We start from the raw sequence: 25,953 nt of genomic DNA on the forward strand, positions 1-25,953 counted from the left end.
CTTTAGTCCTGGAAGACTCCAGTAAATGAAATATGGTATGCTCACAGAAGATAGGCACCAAGTGGATAGTTGGACCAAGGATCAACTCTTCCTGGAGGTTTCCTCAGAGTTCTGAGGTTTCTTCTCAACCTAACCACAAACAGGTGAGCCTTCTCAATGGTGTGAGAGGGATTTTAAGCTCCTTGATTTTTAAATGAATCACTGTGAAATGTAGAAATGAATCATTTCTAGCTAAAACACCTTTTAAACTGACCGAGATATGCATCTGCCCACAGTGTACAGGTGTCAGCCCTCCTGCTGCACTTGATTCTTGGCCACAGCAGCATATGTGGCTACACAGTATGCTGGCAGGGCTTTGTAAGGGCAGATGTGGTCAGGACATCTCAGCACTGGGGCATGGCATGAAAGCATGGGTGTGTTGGCCAGCCTGGCCAACAGCAGGAAATTTCTGCCACTCTTAGGGCCTGCTGGTAGAGCAATCTTCTGCAGCCCAGACTGCACTTGTGGTCTATCCCCAGAGGACTTGGCTTGACCACAGAGATATTTTTCAGGCTGGACAGTGCTAAAAAGCAGTGAATTTCATTTTAGATAAGTACTCCATAATGGCTTGCTGTAGGTTTTCCTGCAGAGACAAATGAAGCCACAAGACTGCTGCGCAGCATTGCACAGCTCCATCTGTAGAGGTGTTTCTTACCTGCTATGGAGCAGTAATATCACCCACACATGCACAGATCACTTACTTTACTGATTTGCCATGTTTATAGCAATTTGAAGATCCAACCTGTGAACCTAACTCTATTTGAAAGTACTTCTACAGGGAGCATTGGCTTCCATTTGGAAGTGAATTAAACTGAAAATAGCTTTGAGATCCAGATTTGCGTGAAAAGCATCACAGGGATTTCTGCACCTTGTTGTCACATTACTTGCTCAAAGCTAGGTCTTTTAGAATCTCCTTGCTCTTGCAAACTCAAATTTTGACTGCTTATCTTACCCAAAGCCCTTATGAAGTATATTTCAAGGCAGTTTAGGTAATCATGGGTGCCTAATAAAATGAATTATCAAACAGAAATGTAGTCCCAGCTCCAGACTTTATGGCACTTAATTCACTTGGCTCTAACACAAATTTCAGGACCCCCGACGCAGTGGCCAAACTTGCCAAGGTGATAACAAATCCGGGGGCGGTTCAGTTTTCGTGCTTTCCAAGGACCTCACTTGTCAAGAAGTGTTTAGAAAAGCCTGAGGAAAAACTCTGGACCCGTGGCTGCTCCTTACGACATGTAAGTGCACAGGTGATGACAGGCAGCACCTACTTACCGGAGCGCTAAGCAGTCCCTACATCACATCTTATGAAGGGTGTTTGTGCCGAGCATTGGTGCTTGGCAGTATTTAAATTGAACTTTTATTTTTTTATTTTTTAAGATTTTTTATTTCTCTGGCTGTGTTTTTCACGGGCATTAAGGCAATCAGCTGACACACAGGATGCGTTTCCTGGCACCACGTCGTCCCTCCGGTCCTAAATGCTATGAATACATGGCCATCTATATCTATATCTGTGCACATGAACGATGCGGGAGGTGTCTTTTATGCCTGTCCGTGGCCCACCGGCCTTCCACGAAAAAACACAACAGCAGTTAGCTGCCAAACGCCTCTGTAGGGCTTGGCTGAGGGGTGGGGGGTCACCCAAAAACCCCACAGGAGCGCTCGGCATCGACTCCCCAGTGGGGAAGCACCCACATCCCTGCGGGAACGGGGCTTTTGGGGAGGGAAAGGGGCGAGGAGAAGGCACACAGGAGGGGCAGGGCCGCCGAGGAGGGCTCTGCGGCGGGGGGGAGCAGCCCCCAGCGGGGCTCGGTGCCGGGCCGGGCCGACCTCCCTCATCCCCCGGCGGCACGGGCGGGGGCGCTCGGCGGGCCGCAGTCCCCGGCGGGAGGTTGTCATGGTTTCCCGGGTCACATGTGTGCGAGGTTCCCCCGGCACGGAGCGGGGGGGAAGGCGGGCGGCAGGCGGCGGGGGCGGGGAGGTTTCAGTCACGGACGGGGCCGGGGACGGGGCCGGGGCCGCCGCCGCCGCCGTGCCGGGTGCGGGGCGAAGCGGAGCCGGAGGCTGCGGCCGCCGCCTGGCACCGAGCCGCGGGCGGCACCGCGGGGCCGCCCCCACCTGAACCGCAGCCCGCCCCCTTCGCGCTGCTGCCTAGGATCCCCCACCTTTTTCCCCCTTTTTTTTCTTTTTTTTTTTTTTTTTTTTTTTTTCCCTTTCCCCCCCCGTCCCCGGCCGGCTCCGGCATGAGCATCTCCATCCCGGCGGGGCTGACGGAGCTGCTGCAGGGCTTCACGGTGGAGGTGCTGCGGAGCCAGCCCGGGGACCTGCTGGAGTTCGCCCTCCAGTACTTCGGGCGCCTCAAGGAGGAGGAGGCGGCGGCGAGGAAGGAGAAGGAGAAGGACAAGAAGGAGGCGAGCGGCCGCAAGGCGGGCACCCCCGCGCCCGGCCATGAGAGGGGCAGCCAGCAGCCCCGCCGGGCCCCCCCGGACGCCCGCGGGGTCAACTTCGCCGAGGAGCCCATGCAGACCGACTCGGAGAGCGGCGAGGAAGAGGAGAAGTTCCCGGGTAGGGGTCGTTTTCCCCCCTAATCCCCTTTGCCCGGGCTCCCGGGGGTGCCTCCGGGTGGGCGGCGGGGCCGCGGCCCCCTCCCCGCAGCGGCGGAGGAGGAGGGTGAGGATGAGGAGGGTGAGGAAGGGGATGGAGGGGACCCCCTGGCTGCCCAGCAGAGCAGGGGGTGTGAGGCTCGTATTGCCCTCTGTAGCAGGGAGGTGGTTGGGGTCACCTCGCACCACGCTTTGGCAGCGAGTGGCGGTGCTGGGGACAGCCCCGTCCCCAAACTTCACCCCCCCCCGGCTCGTCCCTTTTGTTCAGGTGCGCTGGGCGGGGTGCCCGTGTGCAGCACCCGCTTCTGGGTGTTATTTGGGGCTCTTTGCTTCCTACGCATAGGCCTGGGTACTCCTGATAAACGGCAGCATCCTCCTAGGGGCCATCGATACATTTCCCTTCTGGAAGAGCACGACCGCTTTGTAATTAGTCCGGTAACACATTGGTGTACCCGCACCTCTCAGGGGCGAGGTGCTGTATTTACACGCTTGATGAAGCATCTTACATAGCCGTGCTTCTGTGCTCGGCTTTATGAAGCACATATTTTAAACCCTCATTTCTTCTTAGAAGTCAGGCTGAGATTTTCAGCGCGGCAGGAGGGCCTGCGGAGCAAGCGTAGCTGTGAGGACAGCAGAGGAGGAACATCTGCAGCATCTCCCCTCTCGTGTGAGGGGAGCACCTATCTGCACCCAGCTGAACGCGTGTCGCCTTTGTGTGGCTGACAGGCTTTATTCAGAGACAACGCCGATCTATCTGATCGGTGTGATTCGCGGGACAAGAAGCAGCTGTCTCTGAAGGGTGTGTAGCACTCGCTCTTTGTGTTGCGGGAAGGCTGACTGAAAGGTCAGTCAGTGAGGCTAGGTGGAGGAGAGGAAGTGGCAGAGCATCTTCTGAGCATTTTTTTTGAGAGCAGCTTGAAATTGAAGTATACCTCATCAGACCATGAAGCATTCATTCTCCCAGGTTGTACTGAAGGGAGATTTACTTAACAGAGTACAGAGGTCAGCTGTTTGCTGGATGAGGATCAGTGCACTTTTTAAAATGATGACTTGTGTGCATTTTATCAGGAAAAAAAAAAACATAGATGTTTAAGAACTAGGTGAGTTTTCCTTATGTTACACTGTCAGGTAGTTGGCATTCCTTTCATCTGTTCTTTGCAGCCATACCGTGTGTGTTTAGTGAGAATTTGAATCTGTCAATCAGGTTCTGCAGATTTACATGGTAATTGAACTCTAATGCTGATTATATCATCTGCGAGATTGCTAAAAATCTGGAAATTTGCTGTATTTGAAAACTGAAGCAGGGATAATGTGGAAGAACAGAATTAATACCTTCATTCATTAACACTAGGCATGGTTTTCAAACATGAGGTTTGTAACGCTAAACAAACAGACTCTTCATCATTGGTGAATGGAGAGCTGGAAGTGCAGAAAAGGAGCTCGAATTTATTAGCCTATGCGTGTTACATACGTAACAGTCTATAGGGCATTTTGAAAAGCTTTTGAAGCATCATCAATACCCACAGTCAAGATTTTCTTAATAGCCATTCTTTTGTGATCTTTTCAAGATCACAAACAAAATATTGATTATTGTCAATATTTTAATTGAGGGACATACTAGAATGACGTACTTTAACTAATTGACCAAAGAGTTTTCTTGAAATGCACAAAAATATCACATTTTTAAGCCTAATATATTTAGAATTTTTAATTATATTTTGGCTTGTAATTCATGGCAGTTGGAATAATTAATAATTAAAGGTAACAAAACCAAAAATATTTGTGAAGCCACCTGGAAGGTGAATTAATGAGGAAGTTATAGCAAGTGATTACTAATCGTGTGCTTGTGTATGGGCACGTTGTGCAGTAGTGTGTATTTTAAATTCCAATTTTATGTCTGCCCTGAATATGTATGCTTTTAAGGTGACATAACAATGCATCCATTCAGCCTTTTGTTAATAACCGGAGGCATAAAGCCTTGTATTTAAATCGTTGTTAAGGGTTTAAATACCAATTTAAAAGCATATTTCTTTTATGCTTTTAATTTATGTTTCTGTAAGTAGCAATTCTTGAATGTAAGTTAGGGGGATAGCTCTTTCTTTTATTTCTTTGCATTTTCTTCTTTTGCTTTTGTGAATAATCAAACTGCTTCTGTATAGTCAATTTGCCTCTGTGTTGTATACTGCTTTCATACAGCAGAGGAAAACAAATTTGAAAAGTTTATAACTAAATGTAAAATAAAATAAAAAAAAAACTCTGGCAAGGAGCTCAGACCTGGTGGCAGTACCTTTTTTGCTAAGGCAGTGTGTTCAAAATGTCAAGTTGACAGTGCTTCTTAATTTGGCAATTCAAACAGGATGTTGTTGAAAGCTTGTTGGAATTGCTGTGTCCAACTCCTTTATTTATATTTTTTCCTTGGAATATATGTGTCCAAATACCTGCAAGCACTGCAGTTGAACACTTTGTCAGTATTAATTTTGTCCTTGAATTGCATTTCAGAAGGTCCTTAAGCATTATTCCATTTTAGAAATGACAAGCTGAGGCATAAGCTGTTTAAAAAAAAAATAATACTGTACTCATGTTTAAGAGTCCTATATGAACCACAAACTGAACTACATTCAGGTCCTGCGCTGTGTGTGTTACATCAGTCCTCCAAATCATTTGATTTGATGCAATTAAAAAACAGCTACCTTGTCTGATGGGGGGAACTTTGTTGTATTGGGCATTGTAGTTCTGAGCTGGCACCTGGAGTTAATGAGACCTCTGAAATGACATTCTTTAGGTTCAGGGCATTCAGATTTTCCCTTCCTGAACACGCTGCTTAATTTGGAAGTGATTTTTAGGCCTTCCAGTATATATTTTTTCTGTATTAGATTGCCCTACATGGGTGTAGTAGGGTTAGTCAGTGAACACAACTAATTCCTATTAATATGAATAGCAATTACTTAAATTGAATAGGACTTAATTACATTGCACGTGTAAAACTGAGCCCTCTCTTAGCAAATTCTTCTAAATTTTTGAAAGCTTGAAGTGCTTCTTGAAAGGCATTGTACCATGTCTATGCAAAATTTGAAAATACTCAATAAGTTAATTGTTCCTTTACAAATCACTATACTTTGCACTACCACTTACATGTGTACCTTGGTTTGATGGGTAATAACCCACATTATTTGTAGCAGCTGTGTTTAAATATTTGCTCATATCCAAAATTCCTATTTTGTCTAGCCCTGATATCAATTATTAGATGTTTTTAGGACAAATGTTGTTCTTTAAATTCAGAATCTGCAAGGTTGACTGTGCCATTTGGTGCTGTGTAGCCTTTGTTTACTTTTTCTTTTGTTTTACTATGTTGCTTTTTCCCCAGATAGTAATGTATTTTAAGAGGAAAATACTTCAGCTGTCCCTCTCCTCCCCCGTGTCATTCTGTTGGTGTGTTGGTGGCGTTGAGCTCCTTCCCTGGAAACCCAAGCTTAAAATGCAACATTAAATCTCAGTTTTACCCGCTGATAAGCAGCAAAATCTTATTTGAACGTTAGGTAAAGCATACGTGTTCTAGCTTACAGTATCAGTGTTAGAGGCTTGTCTTCTCTTCTAGTTTCTTTGTTCAATCTGATTTGTATACGAACATTATGTATGTGAATCATTTTGAAATAACAGGTAAACTGTAGAAGGCAGAGCATTGGAAAAAACTTCTCACGTGTCCATGACAACTTTGTGATGATCTGTGGTGCTTCATCAGGTCTGTGAACCTGCTGCTTTCTTCCCGAAATTAAACAAAAGCAGAAAGCACTGAACAGTTTGTAACCTTCTTCCAGGCCTGTCATGCAATGATGAGGAAGATGAGAGTAATGGAAGGGGTCAGTAAGAACAAGTGGGCAATACAAAAATGTATAGGTTGTAGTAGGATATTAAGTCATAGGCCATATAGAAAGACACGTAAACTTCTTAAAAACATGTATTTTCAAAATGAAATCTGGGTTATTAGGGGTGGTGGCTGAAAGCATTGCTATCTAAGCTTGGCTTAGCCAACTTTAGGAATGATATTTTAATCATTTCTGCACTCACTCAGCTGAAATATAGGCATACAAGAAATGGCTTATTTCTTTCTTACAAGGAGAGACCAAGTCAGACCCAGGCTGGAGCAGCCTTACTGAGGATGCAGTTTAGAGAAGAGAAGTTTCCAGTTGCAGGCGAGTCCCTGCCACAAGTGTATGAGCATGGGTGCTGTTGGCATACTCCTTGGCATAATTTTAGGTTATACCTACTAGGGCATTTCCAAATTGTGCCTGGTATAGCATACACAGAGATCATTCACAACAAGTGTTTGGGATGCAGAGAGCTTCTGCAAAGGAGAATTTTATCTGTGTGGATGAGTGCCTGTCTGCTTCAGGGGGCCGTGGTGGTCAGCGGATGGTCGCTGGCTGCTCTTACCCACTGTGCAGAGTCACAAAAACACAAAGCTTTAATTCTTTGCTATAAATCATAAGAATGATAAGAGTTTTTTGAAATAATGCTGTCCACTATTTTTGACAGGAGTAAACTAAAATATCTTCTTTCTGCCAATAGCTTCACAAAGCAAGCCTGAGGAAGTTGGCAGTTCAGTCCTTTTTTTCCTCCCTCTCTCCTCTCTAACCTGTAATCTGACCCAGGTGCTTTCTTAAGCTTGGGAGAATTATAGTCCAAAAAAACTTAGTCTGACAAAATTACAAGCAACTGGAAATGTGATCTTGTAATGGGAAGCATTTAGCAGCCTTCGTAGTAAGGAGCATGGATGGCTCCACCTCCTATGTATGTAATTGCAGATGAAAAGCATACTTTTGCTATAACAACTTTTTTTAAAGTTAATGTTTTCAATAAGACTTTAGTTGACATAATGGCAACCTCCACTCAAGTGCACCTGTGTGTCCCTGCTTAAAACAAAAGCATGCATGAGTGAAGGTGTATCACTGGCTATTATTTTGTAAATGTTTCTCTGTGCATTTAAGAAAAGCAGAAAAAATAATTAAGACATAAAGACAGAAAAAAAAGTAAAACTATAGCAACAATATTTTAATGTATTTCCAGCTTCTTTTTCTCTGAAGGAAACAGCTTGAAACCACCTCTGGCTGACTGCTCAGCTCAAAAAAAGAGAACAGTATTAATGCAGGAAGTATGGGAAGACATAAAATTCTGTTGGCGTGAGTTTAAAATGATTGTATTAAGAATGATAAGGTATAAATAGTGTCAGCACTAACACTTGCACACCACCACTCAGTTTCTTGCACGCATCATGTATGTTCTAAAGGAAACCCGGCTCACTCAATCTTCCAGGAGTTTTGTGTCAGTCACTGACTTTGGTTCAGTTTCCCGGAGAAACCTTACACTTTGTTCCCCATGTGTACTCCTGGTTATGCTTTTGGATGAATGGAAAAACAATTTATTTTGTTCTTTAAGTAAGCAGAATAAACATATCCATGGGCATTAAGAAAGTGCTTATTTTTAGAATGTACTCTTGTTATAAAAACAAAACAACAGGAAAAATGAAAACTAATGTAGGAGCCTAGTGTTTATAACCTGCACAGACTGGTACTTTGTGTATCTATCAATAAGATAAGCTTGGTTTAATACATGTGCATCTCTGGATTTATCCCCAGTCTGTTACACAAAAGTATGGCATTCTGTTCACCAGAACTGCTTCCCACAGTTTGAGGGAAATCTACCTTAAATAGTGAAGTCTCTGTAGACTCATTGGCCTTAGCTGCTCCTGTAAATCTGGAGCATATGGTTTGGAAACCACACATTTAGGTCACAAGGTACAGATTAATCAAGGTACAATACTGGCAGCTGCCCCATTTCTGTTCTTCGAGTATCAAAGATGACCTCTAGGTTGGGAGATTTCATTTGTCAGGACACTGATGAGAGAAACGAGAAGGCAAGGTAGAAGGCAAAGCACAGAGGCAAAAAAGGAGTCTGTGTGTGGTAAGGAAAATGCAAAGGTGAAGGCCAGAAGAAGGAGGACGCACAGAAGTGAAGTAAGGGGAAGGAGATGGAAGAAAAAAGAGTACTCACAGAGAAAGAGAATTTAATGCTCTGCTCTTATTTCTTTTACCCAGATATAACCTTTCTCTCCTCATATATACACCATAAACTTATGTCCTGATTTTCCTATTGAAGTTCTGGTTGCCTTGTAAATATATTTTTAAAAGCAAAAATGTAAACTTAAAAGACATAGACCATTAATTTTAGTTGATGAATGTAAACTTGGTCATTTCATTGTGAAAGATCTTTAAAATATTTTGGCATATTCATCTGTCCTCTTACTACCATATCTGGCGACTTGTAATGTGTATAGAATCATGGAATGTCCCGAGTTGGAAGGGACCCACAGGGATCATCAAGTCCAGCTCCTGGCTCCACACACCCCAAAATCAGACCTTGTGTCTGAGAGCGTTGTCCAAATGTGCCTTGAGCTCGATCAGGCTCAGTGCTGTGACCACTGCCCGGGGGAGCCTGTCCCAGTGCACTTACATTCTAACAAAAGTGAAAATTCGAACAAATTCAACAAACATGAAGCAGTTGAAGGAAAGTTTTAACTTGAGTTTGTCATGGGGAATTCAGATTGTTCTCAACCATTTTCTGTTTTAAAAAAAAAATAGTTAATGGCCATCATCATCAATAAAGTGAAAATTATTTAAATTAAAAATTATGTATTGAATTATATATGTAATACAAACCCTTTTTGAAATGTCCCTTTCATTAGTGCTTAATCAAAATCACAGTGGTTATTTCACCGACTACATTGATAATGAGAACACCTTAAAGTCATGCCCTAGAAGAACTATTTTTTTCTCCAGGTTTGAGCTCTTCATTTGAGCTTTGAGTGAGTGTACTTATGGGGAAATTTGGTACTTCAAAAAGGTGAATGATTTTAGGAAGGTGAAAGGAGGAGGGAGAAGGCTCTGCTGCTAGAACAGGTCTTGACATACACGAATTAGAAGAAAAAGAGGATTTTTGTTTGTTTGCATTTTACTATAGAGGTATTATTTAATATAAAAATACATTTATCACATGGGGTTTTATATGTTAGGTTGCGATATGGGTGCATAAAACCAGTGAAGTCCATGTATGCATGAGTTACTGTATGCCAGGTAAATGTGTTAAAAGGAGTGTGCACACCTACAAGTAGGTATTGCTACCATAAGCATGGGTTTGGGTATTGCTTGATTATAAGCAGTCTTATGATGAGTCTAAGGGATATATATATATTTTTTTATTTATTTATTTTTGACATCTGATGATGGAACAGACGATTCCAGACAGCTTTATGTAAAGGTTTTATACTGACAGCCCCTTTCCTTTCAGGGAATCCCTTTGGTAAACCCTTTTACTTGCTGGATAAATAACCAACAAGTTATTAAAGTATAGGTTATTAAATATAACCTATTTTATATATATATTATTATCAACCTATTATTATATACTTAATAACCTAAGTAGAGGTTATTAAATAACCTATTTACTCTGTGGAACCAAACAGGAATTTTTTACTGTGAATTTTGGTCATGACAAATAATTACAGACTTTGTGTTTTATTCAATATTTTTCTAAATAAAGTACATTTATGTTCTATGGATCAATTTTCAGTCATAGTCCTAAGTGAGATGTTTATAAGCTAGATTGTTTGTCCTCAACTGTCCTTTGTTTTCTCTTTATTTTCTACTTTGCTAATTGACTGGTGTCAATTACATTTCTCTTTGAAGAAAGGCTTCATACTTGTCAATTCTATTTTTTACTAAAAAATTTCTAAGAGCTCTATTCCAAGTTTTTTGTACATTTTATGGTAAAAATAGAAGAAGTATTCACACAGAATTTCTATTCCCAGTCACTGGGGAGTGTAATACATTAATCCAGATATAAATTGATATAGCAAGTAGGCTAGAAGTGCAGGTTTTGAGCTACATCAATGATGTGATGTTGATGAAATGTCTGCTGTTAATCAAATGTCTAGTTCAGCATTTTAAATGATACCAGGTCACACAAGCAAGTGTGAGATCTGAAATGAAGGGGGATGTAGCCAGGCAAAGGTGTCTGAAGTGTATGGGAGGTAAAATGTGGGTCGAAAACACAATGAAGTGCACTGAACAACAGCCATGTGACAGGTTCCCATCCTTCCCATAAGAGACATCCTATTAGCATCGCTGCTCGGAAAAGTAATTTAGAGACCACAGGTGAAATGAGGAAATGATAATGAATGATATGATGCAAAACTCCAAATTTAAATTTAGTCAGCCTTGCCTTATTGTAACGCTCTGGATGGTGGAAGGTAGTGTGGTAAAAACACGCTGGAACAACATAAAGTGTTTTCACTTGTGTTTGCCTCTTAAATTTCTCTGCTTAATGATATTAATATTAAAAAATAATAATAATCAGAGCAAGAATCTGAAGCTGAGAGCTTGAGGAGGTGAAAGCTAATGATGAGAACAGCTTTCTTACCCATACTGTTCCAGTTATTTGACTAAAATGTGTTGTTTTTTGTTTTTTGTTTTTTTTTTTTCAAAGATGGCTTAAAAGGGTCAATATTATGATGACTTTTTTTTTTTTTTTTTTTTTTTTTTTTTTTGTAATGGAGGGACTAGAAAATTGCTGCATAAAGTAGATTCTGAAAGGAAATTAAGTAACATGATCTTTCCTGCTCAGAGTTGTTCCAGAGACCATCCTGCTTTTATAGAGATCTTTTTAACGGCATTGATCCTTTCTGAATCCCCATGATTCAGCTGTAAAACGTGTTTTTATAAATATTGGTAGTCTTGTCATAGTGTAATTTTTAACATGACATGTCTGCTGTAATACATACCAGACAGGAAGAAAAGGAATCCTTGCCCAACACTGGAGACAAAACATTCCTTGCAAAGCCTCAGTATAGGCTATAAATAAAAGATGTACAGAATCTTCACTGTCAGGATGGCCACAAGCTGGAAGCCAGTGTAAACACTCAGACCTGCGAGCCTGACAGTGCAGGCTGCAAAGTGTAGTGTTTTGGTTTTTTTTTTCCCATTCTGATTTTAGTGATGGATTTATAATGTTAGTGCAAAACATAAAATCAATTGCAGTGAGTTACCAGGCATTTGTAACTGTTGCAGTGTATGGATTAACTCCAACTCGAGCTGTCCATGAGAGCATTGTGGTGGCCTCTTTTTGATAACCCCACAAATCAGTCTATGTTGTCAATGCAGTCAGCTTGTCCTTCTGGTTCCTGTTACTTCCACCACTGCCCCTCTTCCCTTCTAGATCAGTGCAGCTGTAACACTTCTTTTCATTGAAGCTTAAGGAACTCCAGTGGTTATGCCAGTAATCACCTTTGGTAGAAATTGTTGACCTATGTGAACATATCACAAGTCCTTGAAATAGGTGTCAATCAAGAAATTTTTGCCTTGTAAGGCTCTGCAAATGAATGTCTAGAATCTAGTAGACATGTTAAAACAGCATTGCTAGATTAACAACAGTTAACAACAGAACTACAAGGACCAAAAACATTTGTCTAATTCAGACCTGGGGTCGTACAGAGATTTCTTGTTCTCTTCCAAACCATTTTTTTTTTTTGTGAAACTCATCACATTTACAGTCAAAACAAAACAAAACAAAAAAAAGCAGTGTACTATAGACATATCTTAATTTTCTTAAGGCTTTGAACATGTTTTCTACTGTTCTAATAAAAACATTTTTTGATCATGAATAGGTATTTAAAAATGTAGGTTTTCAATAATAGACCCCTATAATTAGAGGGACAGATTTTTATTTTGTTTTATTTAATTTCCCTGTTCTACCTTGTTTCTACTGAAATCGAGGAATTAGGATACAGCTACCTTTACAGACCTGCTTCTTCATGCATCTCTAGTACTAGACTTAGAGATAAAATTATCTCAGGTTCTGTTTTTTTTTTCTTCCTTCTTTCTTTTTTTCTTCTCTCTTCTTAATGCATAGTGTTTTCTCTTTTCAGCCATTTCGTTCAATACCTTTGAGGAATGCTCAGGGATCTTTCTCTAAAAGCTCTTGTTTAGCTGATAATCTGTCTGTCTCTATTGGTTTTTAATAGGTACTCAAAACATAAGAAAGACCGATCTAGCCTTCACCACTACATTATTTAAGCATTTGGGAGGGAATTTAAATATAGAGAGAAGTCTTTCTTCCTTCCTGTTGCTTCAGCCTACAGGAAATATTATTTAGTGGCTAATGCATGAATTAAAAAAAAAAAAAAAAGAAAAAAATCTCAAAGTAGATAAATGGTTATTTATTCTGAGATACCACAAGCTTTAATTCTTGGGGAAAATCTGCAGTATTTATCTGCACGTCTCCCTTGCTCATCTGTCAGTTTTGTCCTTCTGCTGGAACGTAGCTGCTGCTGGCAGGTGAGGTGGGAGTAGGCACATTCATTTCCATTATCCACCTTCCAAAAAGAAGTACGTTTCTCTTCTGGTTTTGCTTTCTTAGAACACTTACAAAATGGAGCCGCTTTTCTAAGTGGGCCCCAGTTCACTGTCTGTCTGTGCATTGTCATATGAATGTGGCCTGTCTGTCATTATTCCAAGTCTTGAAAAATTAAAAATCAAAGGAAAGTAATTATTAGGCTTTCTCTAACTCCATTGTTCAAGTCATTGCATTCTGCACAGTTGCAGACTTCGGGGTGCTCAGAGAGGCTGGAAAGTCCTGGGATCTGGGGAGGTTTCAGTCAGAACAGTTTGAGTTCCCGAGACATCCATACACCTAGTGGAAGTTTGTCTTCTCTGGCTGTTTTCGGGGAGTTTTGGTACTGTGTCACAGCCCCTAGAGGGAAGTTCCATGACATGAACTTCTATAAATACAGCTAGAAAGGCCAACTTCCATGTTAATGCAGAAACTGGATGCCATTGATCCATTTCCACCACAGAAAGGGGTTTTCTAGGGAAGTTACACACAGCATAAGAATAAAGCAGTGCGTTGCAACCTACTTCCTCCATCTCAGCTTTATTTTTTGCTTAATGAACCTTCTTGGGCGCTAGATGGGCAGAGAGGGGAAAAGAAACAAACTGTAACGAGAGACAGGGAAATACAGCAACAGCCTAAAACACAGTAACACTTCTGCTTGTCACATTTTGTTGCTGTTACCAGTGTGTCAAGTATTGTGTTTTTCTTCCTCTACTTTTTTTCCTTCCTTTGCTTTTTGCAACATGGGAAGTGAAGAAGATTCCTTGACCAGCTTTTTAAACCAAAACGCCATCAGTGGCTAACGTCAGTTTTCCTTGCTTTGAGGTAAAGGCTTTTTTACAGTTTTCCCTGACAGCAATGGAGGATAAATCACAGAAACATGCACGATCACACTTCTCAGCCCAAAGGAGCAGGGTGAGCTTTACATTTCTCACACAACACTCGCTGTCGTTACAGCTGACACCAGATAGTGGAAGATGACCCAGGAGTAAGTGAGGCCTGGGTTCCTCTGTGCTTTCTGAGACATGTTTTACTTCTGAGAAAGGAATTACCGTGTGTGGCTGTGGGAGAAATTGGTGCATTAAAATTCAACGTCTTAACTTCAGCGTTATTTGCAAACTCCTCTTAAATGGGATTTATTTATTTATTTATTTTAATTCTGATGCTTTATTTGCTGAAAGTGAAGGTGCACAGTTACTTGGGAAGAATTAATGAATCTGACTACACAGCACTGAACATCTGAAGTGGCACATAGTTCTTGTTTCTTTCAATCAGTCACCATGTAAAGCTATACCAGCCAGTACGGTGCTGGGATATGTTCAACTCAGTTGCGTGGGGGAAACTAGGAAAGTGTTTTATGGCTCAAAAGAGCCAGCTGGTGTATGACATGGAGCGTGCATCATGCACTTGCAATGTTTAGGTTTATTCAGGTTTATTATAACATTACTAAAGGTAAATTACAGCATGCAGGCAGGGACAGCACCTTAGTGCCTGATGCAGAGCCGTCCAGCCCTGCCACTCGGAGTTGTCTCGTACTGCTGTGCAGGCTGACAGGCCAAGCGAGGCAGAGCAGTACTGAATTTGGGACTTTTCCTTCGTGTTGAGTAGTGGTTTGGTGTCAGCTGTTAATACTCACAAATTTGTAACAACTTATTTGCTCTGGGTCTTTCCCTGTTGTAAAATTCAATTGAAATCATCCAGCTAGTTTAGAAGGTAACAGGAACAAGCAGATGGATGATATCACGGTACAAACTTTTCCTTGAACCACAGCTAAAGAAATGAAGCAGGAAGCAGTTTTCTTGAAATAAGGTAGTTATTACTAACCCTGATTAATAGCAGCAGATTATGCAGTAGCCCTTATTTGTTGCTCCTTTTTATCAGTTGGTCTCTCAATTGCAAAATAAAATGACATTTCCTTGCTCCCAGTGTTTCAGTGATTTGTGCTGAAATTAATTTAAACTTGACATGCCAGTTTTAGCAGAAGGGCAATCTTTCTTCCTAAATATCAAGAAAAGAAACACAATTGCTATTATACCTCAGAGCACTTACATATTACTGCAACCCACACTGGGAAGGTAAGATGAGTCTGGTTATTGCAGAGTAAAAGTATTTCTTTGTGATTTTGTTTTGTTTTGCTTTAATTTGGAAGAGATACAAAGGTCAGAATATAAACACAAGCACTGTTTTGAAAATGTAAAGGCAGAGCCAAGAAGATTTACGCATTCATTCCGGAAACTCTACTTTATATTTACTTCTGGCTAGGAACTGACATTGTTTAACTTGGATTCTGCGTTCCAGGACAAAATAGTTTATAGAGCTGTAGAATTACCCTTTTTTTTTTTTCTTTTGGATGAAGGGGTGAATTGAGCTTTAGTCTCTGTTAGTTTGTTATGGATTACATTTGAGGTAGTAAACTTTTTCTGTTTAAAACTAACCTAGGTTTTCTTACACAAATTGCGTATTATAGATTCTACAGTTGCAATGTTTTATAAAGATACCTTCTCTGAGTGTAGTTTATGTTTGACATCAGTTTCTGTGTTTACGTAGTGAGGAATTGAATGCATATGACTGATAGTGCTTCAGGGAGTGGAAAGAAGGTTGAAGTTTTGTAGTCTAAAAAGTCAGACAAATTCCAGTGAGGCTGGGAGATGAGACTCACCGGTGGAGATAAAGCTGTCACTTTTTATGAATTTATTGAAAGGAAACATGTTTAATCATAGTTTTCAGTTCAAAAATACTGGTTTTGGTGATCAGTAGTTTTGATTTTTAAATTAATATATATGCCATGATGTTTTCTAGTGGTCAGCTGCATATTTTATGATATGGCTTGCTTTCTGAATAACCACTTGTCTTAATATCAAAATGAGAATTTGGCTCTGTAACTGTGAAACAAATGGAAGAGATGTGTTAATCAGAATTATTGGCATGTCTGTAGAATCAGATGCCTTTCCTGTGTAATACTTTAAGCATGTTAAGTTTGTAATACAGGAACACCTGCAGGGCCTATGAAACTGCATGCTTTAGAAAATGCATATATGTCTATTTTTATGGGCCAGCTTGATGAATCTCTTATGGTCTGTCAAGTTGGTTACACATTTATTTAAAAATGTGTGTATATGGCACAATATAGTAGCTGAGGGCAACTTTTGCCATATTCTACTAGTCTTAAGAGATGCTTCAAAAATGTGCAACAGAATTTTATTTAAATATTCTGTGGGTCTGGATGAAATCCACAAGACAAAGGAATTTGGACTAAAGGCTAAGGTTTGGTCTCTTCTAATCTCATCCCTTGATAATTGTCCTTTAAGGGAGAAGAATGAGCCAGCAATTAAAATCTTTGAGACAAATTAGGTTAAATCTCCATGTGTGTCACAGACTTGCCGTGTGCCTCTGAGTAGCTTGCACTGTGTGCCCAAGCACATGCTGTAACCCAGTAAAGTGGAATATTTGCTATCCCTTCTTTCAGGGACCTTGATACGTGCATGGAGAGCTGCGAGGGGCTTGTGTAGCATCGCTTCACTGCAGTACTTGAAACAACTAATATCTGGAGGCCAAGGCCTGGCTGATGCTAGAATTTAAGATTATTTTTTTTTGTCTGGTGCATCACTTTTTCTGCTCATCATTTTTCTGGAAATGTATAGGAACACCTGAATAATCAGCAAAACTTGCAAAGAGATGAGACCTGTATGACATTAAGATAGCAGACTTCTTCAAATAAAGAGCTATTTCATTCTTTACCTTTTCTACAGTCTGTTTTAAATTTTTTTTTCTCTCCCCTAAACAACTTTCAAGTGGGCAAGCTGAAAACTTGAGACTTCTTAAAAGACTAAAGTATTAAAAAATACCCCCCATACCACATGTTTAAGCTACAAAGGTTGCCTATGAAAGCAGTATCAAAACTGTGACAAGCTTCAGTATATTTTATCATTGTCTTTATGTAAGATTACATCTAGGCCCACCCACCATTTTCTGGACGTTATCGCAGGAAAGTGCCAGTAAGGTTGTTAAAAACCATAATGTTGCAGAGGGTGCATTCCCAATGAACAGAACTCTTGCTGAGCCAGCAGCTGCCCCAAGGGATTTGCTGCTGTGGGATTGGAAGGGGCTGGAGGTGGCCTTGGGTGGCCCCAGCAGCCGGCGCTTCCCGGCTGGAGCTGACCGCCCCGAGCATAACCTCATGGAGCAAATGCAGGGCTATTTAGACCAAGATTATAAAGGGTGAATAAATTTGTCATGTGTCTGGTTTTTGTGTTTTAAGTTGTCTTTGTTTTAAACATTTTTTTTAAATCCACTAATAGAATGAATTATTTTTTAAAAAATTTTGGAAGGAAAAAATAAAAAGTAGCAGCAGTATTCCTCATGGTCACTTCTAGTAACCCACTGTGAGTACTTGGAAAGTAGGATAAACGTTCCTTTTAATTAAGCTTACAAAGTTGAGTATCCTTTAATTTCAGAAACTTTTTCAAGAAGTCTGTATTTTCAAAAAAGCTGTTGAGATAAAAAGGAAGAAGTCTTAGAAAGTTACAAGTATTTTACAGAATTTGATTTGTTCTTTTCTGTTGAGGGTATAATGTAAAACATACTTATTCCAGTAAGTGGAAACAAAAACTCTAGCCTTTCTTCTTTGTGGGTACTGAAGTACTGAGATCACTGGGTCTGAGTCAGGCTTTTTACCTACTTTTTAGCACGCCTGCTTGGATTCAAGAGAAAAGCTTTCAGTGCCAGCCTGGGGGGATAGAGCATGATATACGCCATGGCCCGGGGGACAGGACACGTTTTTGGAAGTGTGGCTTGCCAGTCTGACATGTAACCAAGCAAACTCATCCCTTAGTTTTTGTCTCTCCCTTTCCAATGCAGAATCTTGACCTTTTCTGTTTACAGACTGTAAACATTTCTTCAAAGGCAGTGGAGGCTGGGGGCGGACATGAGGCAGGACAAGTAGCACTTCACCAGGCACAGTTTCTGTCGCGTCCCCAAAGTGGAGTCGTTTCACTCTTCAGCGATTTGTGCCGGAGCAAGGCTTCGGATTGCCAGCTGCACCTCTTGGTCTGCCTTTATTCTGTGTAATTCCTGGGTTAGTATCTGAATCTGAGCCCACGTAGGTAGCTGTAAATAGACAACATGAGGTGTGCATTGACTTTTTGGATGGGTCTGGAGGGATGGGATCTTTGCCGTATGACCACATACATTGGTTGTAGCAGTATTTCAGGCAGCGGTGCCGCTATCAATTGTAATTTTGGTATCTACTCCAAACTGGGAGCACAGTAGGTTATTTTTTGAAAAGCCCTCTGGTGGCAGACCATTATGTGGTGCCAAGAACTATTTCATTGCCTGATGACTAATCGGCCTGTAGCTGGATGGAGGGTGTTGTTATCAAGAGTCATGGAAAGTTGGCCCCTCGCAGGAATCTCACAGATAGTTACAGAAGGAAGTCAGGACAACATTCTCAAGCTTTGCTGGCCAGGAGCAGAGCGAAATGGGAGTGAAAGTGACTGTGATGCCGAAGTTTACTTCCAGCAGATGCAACTTTTCAAATGCTGCCCAAACTGTTGAGCAAAATGGAGCGGTACCGAAATATCCATTGCTGGTCGTCACTAGAACTTTCTAAATGTGATCCCAAGGCAATGCAGCCATAAAACATGAGATTTAAAGTTTTAAGTCATCTCATAGGATTCTTTTACTGGTACTGCAGCGTAAGAAGGAAGCAAATGGTGGTAGAGAGAGATCTTTGTGTTTTGAACAGCCCTCTGCTGGCAGGCGTTGTTTGGCCTCTTCCAACAGTCCCTGTTTCACACACACACACCACTTTTTCTAAAGTGTTGAAGTAAACTGGTATCTGAAGCTTCCTTTGGGCCCATCTCTCCTCTTTTGCACGAGCCTGTTGGTTTGGGACAGACAGGGTGTATCCTATTAACCTGTCTGTAAGGTCTGTTCACACTCTGGGCTCTCTTTGACCTCTTCCTTCTCCAGAGAAGTGAGTTTCCGATTCCTCCATAATCAAGGCTCGGGTACTGACTCAGGGTAAGGGGCAGCTTGAGAACAAAGACTGGATCTATAAAGGGCCTCAAGTGACAATGTTTGGTATTATTGTGCGTAAATTTACCTTCAGGACACAAAAATCTCCACACCAAGTTAGGGAACTGAGCTGTGTCATCCTGGGGTGTTCTGGGGATGTTCTGAATCGTTCCCATGGAGGAGAAAAACAGTTCGCAGGCCGTGGAAAAAGAAACTAAAAAAAGAGGCATTATACTCTATCTATGCAAAGTTATTTGCTGCTGTTTGTGTCTCGGCACCATGACAGTAACGTGCAGTGCATGGGTCTGCATTTGGTCATGGCCATACAAACGCTGACCCAGCTGCAGGCCAGGCCGGGAATGGGGACGAGCTGTGCCGGGCTGTGTGCGCTGCTGGGAGCTGCAGCGGGTTCTGCATGCCTGTGCTTGGGAGAAGGGGGGTAGCTGTTCGGGGAGAATTTCAGCATCAGGACGGCGGTGATGGAGATGAGATCTGCCTTACATTTGCCCTTTATTTTTTCAACAGCTCGCTGGCATGAGCCACAGAATACAAGGATGAGTGCTGCCCCGGTCACCTGTAAGTGGTCATCCCTAGTTTCCACTATTCTTTACCCACTCAGTTCAGGGGAAATGATGACCAGCGATGCAGTTTGGGTGGTACTGTTTGTAAGAGCCTCAGTCCATACATAAAGTACTTATGTACTCAGTACTTAAACACTGAGTACTAAAGTACTCAGTGCTTACATAAAGTACTGTGGCTCTTTTGGCATTACTACCAGGAAGATGTCTCTGTGTGGTTCTGCATCAGTAGGAAGGATGATGATTTGTGTTTTTGTGAGCTCATTGTTGATTCATTTTTGCCATTGCCTGCAGTCCTCCTGCTGGTTTGCAGGTTTCATGATGTCTTCAGCAGCACCTGAATTGCTGGTGCAATGTCGACAGGCCAGCATGCAGTGTGTTTGTGGTTAGGTGTGCAGAGTCACTTAGGTATTCACCATCACTTTGGTAACCTTCTTTAACCCTTTCCTTGACTCACAAAGCCATCTGTGGTCAATGTGAACCATGCCTGAGGTTTCTTTAGTTTGTGTATTATCAGTAGTCCTGTGGATAGTGGCTTTGACCACCTGAAAGAGACGTAGGTGGCTCGTATTAATGAAGCTGAGTCTGAGTTCCACCTTCTCTCTGGGTTCATGTTTGCATGCTGTCCTGCATGTCTGCAAGAGAAAAAGAGTGCAAATATCACACGAGTACATAAAGTCTGTCCTGAAATGAGGATGGGGGAAAGTGCTTTGGTTCATGCTCTGAAAACTAACAAAATTGACTGTGTTAGTTCTGAGCAGCTGTGAATGGGTATCGTGAATGCAAGAGAAACTCCCTTTAAATATGTAATGTTCTTAAATAAGCAAACTTTAAAATACACATGAGATCCAAAATCTTAAATTTCACCAGGAAATGAATATGCAAGCAATGCAGGTTGCAGATCATACATATTCATATACTTTTTCATCAAGGTACTTTGGTAGTACTAGTCTTAGCAAGCAGGCAGAGACTCTGTATAAAACTTCAGAAAGTTTTAATGGTGTTTGCCCATGTAGGATTTGTTGTAATAACCCAGTGGCAAAGTGACAAAAACATGAATAATAGTAGGAGAGCCTGAGTCTTAAAAAGTTTGAGATTTTGGTTTAAACATAGCTAGTATAAATGTGTATGGAGAGGAATCAGTGATGTTCAGAGTCGTTAAACTATATAAAAGAGATGAGATAATTATAAACTCCACACAAAGGTGTACTCCCTCAGAGAAGGATCCTGACAGCCATGACATCTGCTCCAACCCACTACCATCAACGAGGTTGCAACTGGATTCCTTTGTAATAAATATAACTTGCAGGTATTGTCAAAAAGAAAGTGGGCCAAATTTTTGTAAAAATTAAGGCCTAAAGCACAGTTGTGTAATAGTTAAGGGATGCTGTTAGATGCTCAGGAATTAACAAGAATGGGTCACTTTTGTAAACATTTTGGGCTATGCAGTTTGATAGAAACATTGATTCAAAGACAGGTGCAAGTTTTTCTTTGTCTCTTGCAGTGTTGATCCTGAAGCCTGGTGACACATAAATGTCAATTTGTTATCTTCATAGAGGAGCAGAGCTATCCGACTGTTTTGGGGACTGCTGGTGGAGTTTTGGCAGGATGACCAGTTTTTCTCCCATCCTGATTGGAAACTTGCATACATTAGTAAATACGCTTCAGGCAGCAAAATTAGAAAGCAGAAAAGAACATGAAATTGGATCTGAACGCCTACACTACAGTGTTAGAAAGCAAATAACCATAATATTCTTAAAATAGTTTATGAAATTTCAAGTGGAAAGAAGCCATTTACAGATGGTAAGAAGATAAAAGCGTTACTGACATTTTGTATCAGATGAGCTTTAGTGGCAATTGTAAACTATGTTATGGCTATGGCAGAGTATTTCTTAAAGGTTATGATAAATTGCTTAGGCAGCAAAGGGGGGATGTTGCCACAAGTTGTGTGGGGTGTGGTGATAAAAGAAAAGAAAATAATCCTGCAGAGTCCGCTAGGCAGAAATAGGGAGTTTCTGCCTAGAAAAAAAAAAAAAAAGCAGAGGATGGAAGAAAAAAAGGGGTCTGTAGATGGTGTTCGAGCTAAAGCAGCACTCTGTGTCTCAGGTTTAGGCTCTATAAGAAGACTGAACTCCCTTGTACATTTATTCTATTGGTATTTTTAGATTTAATTTCACACTTTTTTTTTCTTCTTTCTAAATATATCATCTCTGCTGGGCATACATTTTCTCATATAGACGTTATTAGGTTTTGTCATATATACTGAGTAACATGGGATCGAGGGCAGCAAGTACACCAAGCCAGAGCTTCCTCACAGGTTCAAGTTTTCAGCCTGAGTCTGATAATTCCTGGCGGAAATTTGGCATAGTGAAGGATTAGAAATATTGCTGTGAATATTGCTTTAGTTATTTATTCTCTCCTATCTAGATGACTGGTTAGTTTTAATGTGGTAATGACTAAGTGTATGGTCACAAGCAATAATGAGGATGAATTTCTGAGGGAAGACGTGCTGTGTGTAGCATGCAGCTCTATGTAACAGGATGTGTATTTCAGATAAGGAGAATTCAATACAGCAATATATTCACTTTTATGTTCTAGCATAGGACATTAATCTGAAATATGCTTTTTTAAAGAAAAAGCCAAAATCTCGAAAGAGATGGTTGTTTGGGAAGAGTAACAGTTCTTTCCAAGCAGCATTTCATCCCCATTAGTGGGCTGTGACAGCCCCTTCCACGATATCATGTTGTAGGTCTAACACATCAAACAGACATTTCATCTTCTTATTTTCAGTGTTAGTAATTATGTACAGCATCAAATATTCATAACAGCTGAAATCTCTTAACAGATAAAGCAGGAGAGATTTCTTTGCCTCTCGCTCAAGGTTTGTGTTATGACAGGCTAAATAAGTAGCCAGCTCGTGGTGTAGCAAATGGCTGTATGTACGTGTCAAAACGTGGCCATGAGAGTGAGCTGCTCAGTAGTAGCGTTTAAAAAACAAATATATTTAAAATCATCACTAACTATAACCTGGGAATAATGGAAAAAATACTATAACAATATATTACAGTCTCTGTTTATTAAATGTGTTCAGGGACCATTCAAAATGTTGCTGTGTTACTGATACCACAGAGATCCTTTTAAATAGATATACAGAATGAGTTTTCATGCTCAGCAATGCAAAAACTTTTTATCTACACATTTTTTATCTACGCATGTTTTTATCTACACATTCAATTCTTGTTCTTGTGTGGTGACATCTCAATAATCCATTAGATCAGCCTTCAAAAATTGTATTGAGCTTTTCTTGACATGAATCCTCAAGTCAGGCTTGAGGGTTGTGAAGACGTAATTTGTGGGTTGATACTATGTAGTGAGTAGGGAGAGGTGAGTTAGGAGAGTTTGGTGTTTGGTTTTGATTTGAAGGAGCAACTCGTGTATTGCTTGGGAGACGTGTATGTGGACTGAAGCATGGAAAGAAGAGCTTCCCGTTCCCGTTCCCTTTCCTGTTCCCTTTCCCTTTCCCTCCCCTTATTTTGACTATAAATTTTTCCCCAATTTCTTGAGAAGCTATTCTGCAATGAAATAGAATTCATTTTTCAGACTGAAAAATGGCAAGAGCTTAAGTCATCTGTAGAGCTAATAAAAATTTCAAAATTCAGTTTTGGGTAACTACATTTTAGGACTACAACCTATTGTAAGGTTCTCTCATATTACAAAAATGGGCATAACATGATATTCAGGTTTTGTGTGTATATGTATATTTTTGCAGTATTCTGTTGCGGTGTAGATGATTTTCAAATATGTAGATGTCATTAAAAAAAGTAAAAAGGCAAGTAATTATCTTGGGGTATCCCCTCTGGTGTAGCTATTTTCCACTGTCAACATCTCTTTCTCTTGCAACAGCAAAAATATTCATTCTCTCAGTTTTTCTCCAAGTAGCACATAAATCCTAGTACCATGGCATCATTTCAGCCTTGTCTTGGCTTCTTGGTCTCTGTCTACAGGACTCCCTGAAAGCAGGCACTTAATACTTCGTGTCTTACAGCTTGCCTTCTGCCTGTGTACATGAATGCCTGTATATGCCTGCACTCTGCCTCCTTTGGTACACAGCAGCCCTGGCTCTGTAGGGAGCACACCCTCCTGAAGAGCACATACTGGTGTTGCCTTCCAGCAGAGCACCCTTCTTTGCGTGGAGCCAGACCCCTCTGTGTGCACATCTTGCTCTTTAACGAGCCGTGGATTTTCCTCCCAAGGTGAAATTAATGTCTTGGAGTGGACTTACAATTCTCCTTAGCTGCTGAGGTTTGGTTATTAGGTAGTTCGGTGGCAGTGCTATCACCCCTTCTGTGGCAGAAGGCTGCTTAGGCTGTGCACCCGTGTGGCTGGGGTTTCACTTTGTGTAAAGGCACAGATAATTAATTTTGTTTCTAGTTAAAAAAGTAATCTTTTCAGATTGACTTACTTGGTGAGGGAAATAATAAAATATATCTTAACACATTACCATTGCTGTCAAGTTACTCTTACTTAGAAAGCTGTGCTGTATCCAACTACCCTACTGCAAAGGCTGTTTGTCTTCTGAATAAAACTTGCGTGTTCCCTGGACGCATCCCCTCTCCTCATTCCTGTCACAGACATCATGGCCTTTCACAGAGAAAAGATGAGAACCCCTCTCTGAAGACCTAACAACTCCTTCCTTTGTCACAGTCACTTCTTCAAACCGTCACTGAATGTACCAGCCGCAGTCTGAAGCAAGAAGGAAGAAGGAAGAATAGCTCTTCAGAGTAAAGCAGACCATTTCTAAAGTTATTCCAACTCTAACCAATTTCTTAGTGAATATAGAGTTCTGTGTTATACAGTTTTATTGCCTATTGGCTGTAATTTAATTTAACATTTACAGCTTGATTTTTATCATCGTCCTAAAACCATATTCTGGTAAAAAAATGTATGAGTTTTTGGATATTCTAAGCAAGAAACGTCTGTGTACCGTGACCTCTGATACAATCAGCCCTTACTTATCCACTGGTAAATGGTCTGTTGTGGATTGTCCATGCCCTTGTGGTTGTGGATGATCTGTGCCCTTGCTATTCATGCTGGTGGTGCTGCTCAAGCACAGCTTTCACAGCCAGCTCCATGCTGAGCTGGAGAAAAAAAGAGCTGTGTTGCCTCGTAGCTGCACAGGGACAATGCAGGTGCCATGATGTGCTTGCAGTACTCAACATACTCCACCAGCACCTCATCAGAGCTCGTTTTGGGAGGCCTGCTGAATTACCTAGGGCTCAGCACCAGCTGTGTTGAACCTACAGCAGTGCTGGAAGAGGAAGACTTGGCCATGCTGAGCCTGGCTGCAGGGACAAAGCGGGCGAGAGCACTCAAGGTGGTAGGGTGGCAGCATACGTCCCGCCTGCCTTGAGATTTCATGAGGTCTTATTAATGTACATGTGCGTTAGCATCACTGTGTTATCTTATGGACATCTCAAGCTGGAAGTGCTCTGAAATAATTTGACTGGAATATCTAGAAATTAAGTGATGGAGAGAAATAGGAGTGGCTCCAAATTATTTCCATTATTGTTATCCATGGTGTCCCAGTCTGTCATTGTTCTGCGTGATAGAGAGTTACTGTATTTCATTCATTTGGGCTGTAAAAACCAAAGTCTCACTAAAGCACATATATTAGAAAGGCATGCAGTCTACACATACTTGATTTTTTTTCTTGCTCTAATTAGTTCATTCTAATTAATAAAATGTTTATGGAAGAAGACCAGCTAATCTTTACTTGCATAATTAGGAATGTGATTACAACAGGCATAATTCAAAGTATTTGTGAAAGTTGCTGGGCATCTGAGAAATGGTTGAGCTTGGAACTGAAAAGGTAGAGCCTGAAGTGTGTGTAAGGCTTATTAGTTGAAATTTGGCCTGGGATTTTGGGAAATGTAGCAAAACGTAAGTAAAACAGGAATAACTCATTGAAATTGGGTTGCCCAGGGAGGTGGTGGAGTCACCGTCCATGGGGGTGTTCAAGGAAAGGTTGGACGTGGTGCTTAGGGGCATGGGTTAGTGGGTGACGTTGGCGGTAGGGTGATGGTTGGACCAGATGATCTTGGAGGGCTTTCTAACCTTAATGATTCTATGAAATCACTGGAGTTGGACTGTACAAAACAATGTGATGTGTTGAGAGCAGGTTCTCAAACTCTTGAAGTCTGGGCTATGTTTGACCCACTGACCTCAGTGACATCTCTGAGTTTTAAGTGTTTTACCTTCAAGAGAATAGAAAAAATGTA

The 25,953-nt window shown here is 41.1% G+C and overlaps 1 protein-coding gene across 2 annotated transcripts in view; it reads left to right on the forward strand.

Annotated features, from left to right (window-relative positions):
- Positions 1-2,259: 2,259 nt before the first annotated feature.
- The window catches only part of PRKAR2B (protein kinase cAMP-dependent type II regulatory subunit beta), an 83,822-nt gene continuing 60,128 nt past the window's right edge, over positions 2,260-25,953 (forward strand). The window contains exons 1-2 of one of the 2 annotated variants that reach the window (XM_032199090.1): positions 2,260-2,604; positions 19,623-19,673. In XM_032199090.1, the coding sequence (XP_032054981.1) occupies positions 2,283-2,604; positions 19,623-19,673 (373 nt within the window). In that variant the 5' untranslated portion in view covers positions 2,260-2,282. The remainder of the gene's footprint in view (positions 2,605-19,622; positions 19,674-25,953) is intronic. The other variant, XM_032199098.1, reaches the window with a different exon arrangement.

This window comes from Aythya fuligula, chromosome 1 (genome assembly GCF_009819795.1).
Source record: "Aythya fuligula isolate bAytFul2 chromosome 1, bAytFul2.pri, whole genome shotgun sequence".
In the NCBI taxonomy this organism is placed as follows: Eukaryota; Metazoa; Chordata; class Aves; order Anseriformes; family Anatidae; genus Aythya; species Aythya fuligula.